The sequence below is a fragment of the Petaurus breviceps genome, unplaced genomic scaffold (genome assembly GCF_028583685.1).
Source record: "Petaurus breviceps papuanus isolate PSGF00001 unplaced genomic scaffold, PetGlider_PUasm1.0 76, whole genome shotgun sequence".
In the NCBI taxonomy this organism is placed as follows: Eukaryota; Metazoa; Chordata; class Mammalia; order Diprotodontia; family Petauridae; genus Petaurus; species Petaurus breviceps.
In genome coordinates, this window is record NW_027186473.1 from 2,224,590 (window position 1) to 2,229,448 (window position 4,859).

The window sequence follows — 4,859 nt, forward strand, 5'->3', positions numbered from 1 at the left end:
ATCAAGAAATTGCTACTTTTGGTATCATGGAAATCTGATGCCCAGGATTTGTAAATCATTCAATACAGGAAAAGTAGACAACAGATAGTTATGACAAAGCAAGTCTAAGAACTTTTGGCTGAGTCTAAAAAAGTCCAACAGAATCTCAAAGAGAATATATACTTTTGCTCATGAATAGTCAACAAAAAGGGTGGGACAACTAATAAAGAAGAAAGAAGTAAGGCTATTTCTCCAAACATTATCAATAATTTTATAAAGTATGACTTCAGGAAGAATGTTAGCAGTAGACATGTATTAAATTTCTTTGTACATGATCACTCCGATTTTTGCTATACCTCCTAATGAACTCCCTAATCTCCATGATATGTAGATATTATATGACAATTGGTGTATTCCAAAACATAACTTCTCAAAAGTCTCCCTTAAAAGTTTAAAACAAACAAACAAACCCTTAAGGTTCTGAAAGAAAGCTACCTCTGTTCTCAATTAAAACATTATATTCACAGAGAACTATAAACAATCCTAATGCAACAAATATTCAGAAGTTTAAATCAGGTCATTGTAGACAAAGTGAACAAAAACTACAACAAATAATGAAAAGCATAGCTTTATTTGGTTTATCCATGAAAATTTTACCTTTAGATTGTTTTAATTAATATGCTAGCTCAATAAATAACTACTAAGAAAGTTAAAAGTGTTTTTTTACATTCCTCTCTATAATGTAAAATATTTGGTTAATAACTTTATTTTCTTAAAACAAGAAATTCTCAAAAGCCAAGAATTCAGAATGCAGAATACATCTTGAATTTGTGTTCAATTAATTAAATCTTAACGAGTAGGTTTAAAGAAAATTGTCTTCTCTTTTTGCTTTCAGGGCTTATATAGCAAATAAACCAAAACAATAAAGTGCATCATTGTAGAATCATCTGTCAACTTAGGAGCTAAGGTTCTGATAAATACTTTTGAACTTAATAGTTTATTGCTAGTACACAAGTCACTTTGTTTCTTTTGTTTTGCTCAACCTGCCAGCATCTAATTAGGGAAACAGGCATTAAGGGTATTTGACAAATAGTCAGGCCGAGATGTGCTGTACATTTTCATACACACCAATAAATGATGAGAGGAAGTTTAAGATGCAGTAAAAATAAATTTCGAGAGTTTAGCTCTGGTTTCATATAACAGCACTTCCATAAAGTACTTAGAACAGTAAGGCAGCAGTACCCTTCAGATAGTACACAGGGGACACATCCTTTAAATAAATGTGTTCCTTTGCCTGAACAGAAGTTCAAACCTGCTCAATTATCATTAATTTTTTTCCTTTTATTATTATTATTATTTTTTCCCCAAGCGTGAACGAAGAAGCCGCGGCCTCTGAGGTTTTGCAGGCAGCCCTTGCTTGGCCCGTCTAGGTTACTGGCGATTATTCATCCAGCCGCGATCCAACAGTCGCGAGTTTGGGGCAAAGCATTTTTTTTTTCAACCTCCCCCGCTACTTTGGAGAAACTGAGGAGGGAAGTGTTGTACGCACTTCAGATCCAGCCAGCAGCACCCAGGTGAGTCGGTCAAGGAAAACAGCAAGGTAGAGAACAGTTTAGAAAGAAGTCTTTGTCACAAGTTCAGATGCATGGGAAGACAACCCTTAAAAAGGCATCACCGGCTTGCACAGCACTAAAAACAATTGCCATAGGAAAGGACGATGAAAACAGCTGCCCGAAACCTTTGAGGCCGAGAGCGGACTCAAATGCAGAGGGCATCCCCTCCCTCACTTTGGGAGTAGTTCTCCCAGAAGTATTCTCCTCTTGGAGAATGGGATAGGAATCCCTAGAGGGGCCAGGTTCGGGTATCCTGGAACTTCTGGTTGGCTCTTTTATTAGTGACAATGGAAAAAAGTGGATGGCGAACGGGCAACTCTGTAGAGGAAGAAGGAGAAGGGAAGATTGAGGGCTGATGGGATCACACACGCCAGCAACAGCAGCAGAGGCAGTGATTTGCTCGTGCACTGTGACCCGGGACAGCAGATTTTTTTTATACCCCCTACCCCCCCCCCCCCCCCTTTCAATCCTTCGCCCTCCCCTCCTCTTCCTTCTTTCCTTTTAAAGGACTCCTTCCCAGGAAAGCTGTCAGCAGCCAGGAGAAGCTGTTTGTACTCTGCTCATACTGGAGGAGCCCTTCTCCCTCAGCCTGGCGAGGTGGGGATGAGCCCACGGTAGAGAGTAGCAGCGCCTTCATTGCCTGCCTTCTCTACTGTTCGGACGCCGCCACACGTGGGACGTCTTCCCTTCTTACTGGGCTCAGGTCCCTTAGGCTACTCTGGGCAGTTCGTAAAGGTGCGGGAGGAAATAAACTGCACTCTAAGACCTCCATCAGCAAGTTCCCACCTCTTGGTGTGATTTTTCCTGCGAGGAGTGGGGAGGGAGGAAGGGGGGGGGCGGTTGGCAAGGTGTTAGAAGCGCCCCCCAGGCCCAGAAAACTATGATTCGGGTAAAAAGCCTCGGCAGCAGCAGAAACAGTATCAGCAGTCCCAGGAGCCTCGGTCACCGAAGCAGCAGCGGCAGCCACAGCAGCCAGGGTGGTGGTTACTCCTGCCCCCTCGGGAGCGCACTGCTATCCAGTGAATTCCGCTGTAAGCGCCTCGCGTAGCGGCTCTCCTCGAGCGCTCCAGTAAGAGAGCCTTCCTGACCTCGGCCAGACTGGGTTCTCAGCTCCATTCTACCTGATGCACCATGCTGACCTCGGGACTGCGGGGACCAGAGAGCCACCGCGACAGCCTGCCTGGGTCATTCTGATCTCGGCGGGAGCTGTCTCTGCCGTCGGGGTAAGCCTGGGGTGCTGGGCGACCGCGCGCCCCCAGTTTCACAACTTACTGCTTAAGGGAAGCAACCGCAGGTCCTGCCTCTGCCTCCCTCCACCACACCCTCTCCTTTCCCTAAAATCCTTACGAAAGGCGATGGGGGCGCTGCTGGCTCTCTGCCTCCTCCTGGCCTGGCTGCGCTGGGACCCCGCTGGGGCGCAGCAGGACGGGGAGTACTGCCACGGCTGGGTGGACGCGCACGGCAACTACCACGAGGGTTTCCAGTGCCCAGAGGACTTCGATACGCTGGATGCCACCATCTGCTGCGGCTCCTGCGCCCTACGCTACTGCTGCGCTGCCGCCGACGCCAGGCTCGAGCAAGGGGCTTGCACCAACGATCGCGGCGAGCTGGAGCACCCCGGCATCACCGCGCGTAAGTGTCCGGGCCCCGAGCAGCCGCAGCCCCCCTTCTTGCCATGCTGGCTTTGGTTGTTTGCGCGCCAAGTGTGTGGGTGTGCGCGCGTGCACGATCTGCTTCTTCCCTAGCCGGAATACTACACCCTCCCAAGGTTGAGCCCGTTCAACTAGTGGACTGAGGGAGAGAAAGGAGGAGTTGCTTTCCCGGCTCCTCTCCGACTCCCTCGCACGTCCCCCCAGGGCTAGTCCTTGGTGTGCTGACTACCATGGGACTAGACGGGGCGGGTGTGAGACCAGGGACACGGGTGCCCAATTCCACTCCTTCTCATCCCACTTTCCGTGGTAGGACAGAGGAGGCGCGCAACCCATTAGATAGGCGCAGGTCTGGGTGCAAGTTAAAAGATGCCGCCCCTTCCTCACCCACAGAGATCAGACTTTTCTTATTTCCTAATGCTTAGCACAGAGCCTGGCACACCCTAAGCGCTTAATAGATGCAGTTGACTTGACTTAGGGGCCAAGGGCTGGTATGGTTTGCCCGGTGTACGCGGTATTGTAGGCTTCAGCGAATGTGCGTAAATTCTACGAGTTTTCCAAGTAGACTAGTAAGGTGGGGGGAGGATATAAAGAGTCCAGGTCTCCCGTCTCCCTAGAGCTGGAAGACGTTAGTGAGTGGTGATGGAGTGTGAAACTTTACTCCTGACGCCAGTTAATCAACAGCCCCGTACTGAAGGCAAAGCCTGAGTCACTTTTTCTTTTAAACCTTTACTGCACCCCTCCCCCATTCCCTTTCCTTTCTTTGCATCAAATTACCCTTTCCCTCCCCCACAACCAAACTGAAAACAGCGCAAATCACCGCCACCGGCGTGGCGATTTTAAAAGCCCCAGTAGGCAGCCCTCCTCCCCTTTATTCTCGCATCAGAAAACACGGGTCGAGTTTCCGCTAACTTCAGAGCTGAATAAATCACAGCCCCGACTGAGGAACCTTATACCTTAGGAAGAAAGTTGTGGGTTTTTTTTTTTCCACCTGAGTCTTAACTTTGGGGAAGCACGAAACTAGAGGAGACGGTGAGGCCAGGGAGCCCTGACGTCGTGGAGGTTTGGACGAAACAGGTGAAGTAGCCCAGAGGACACAAGGTCGGTGGTAGATAAAGTTAAGGGAAGAAGCCCTCCACAAAGGAGAATGATTGCTGTTGGAAAGGGAAGGCAATACGAGCTTCCTTTGATAAGTTTTGTTTTAGAATCTGGTTACTCCCCCCATTTCTGTTTGGGGGTCACTCGGATATTAGGAGGACTTGGGAAGTAGTTGTGGGGAAGAGTATTTTAGATGCTCGGTGTGTGATGCCTAGTCACACAGCTAGAACAGTTCCATTTATAAATGAATCGGTTTACATTATATGTAAATCATTTTGCACACTTTAAAAAGCTGTATAAACGTTATTGTTATAGAAAAAGAGCACAAATCTCTCCCAATCACTCCTTTCTCCTTATCATTTGAGAACCTGGTTCCTCCCTTGGGTCCGAGGTGCTTAAATAATTTATGCTTAATTTCTCAGGTTTCGGCATTCTTGCCACTAGCAGCCTAGGAATTTCTCTCTCTCTCTCTCTCTCTCTCTCTCTCTCTCTTTCCTTCTCTTTCGTTCGCTCTTCTTCT

At 47.7% G+C, this 4,859-nt stretch overlaps 1 protein-coding gene across 1 annotated transcript in view; it reads left to right on the forward strand.

The window, feature by feature from the left end:
• The first annotated feature begins 2,135 nt into the window (after positions 1–2,135).
• The window catches only part of SHISA3 (shisa family member 3), a 9,142-nt gene continuing 6,418 nt past the window's right edge, over positions 2,136–4,859 (forward strand). Inside the window, exon 1 of the mRNA XM_069105156.1 lies at positions 2,136–3,224. Within this exon, the coding sequence (XP_068961257.1) occupies positions 2,717–3,224 (508 nt within the window). The 5' untranslated portion in view covers positions 2,136–2,716. The remainder of the gene's footprint in view (positions 3,225–4,859) is intronic.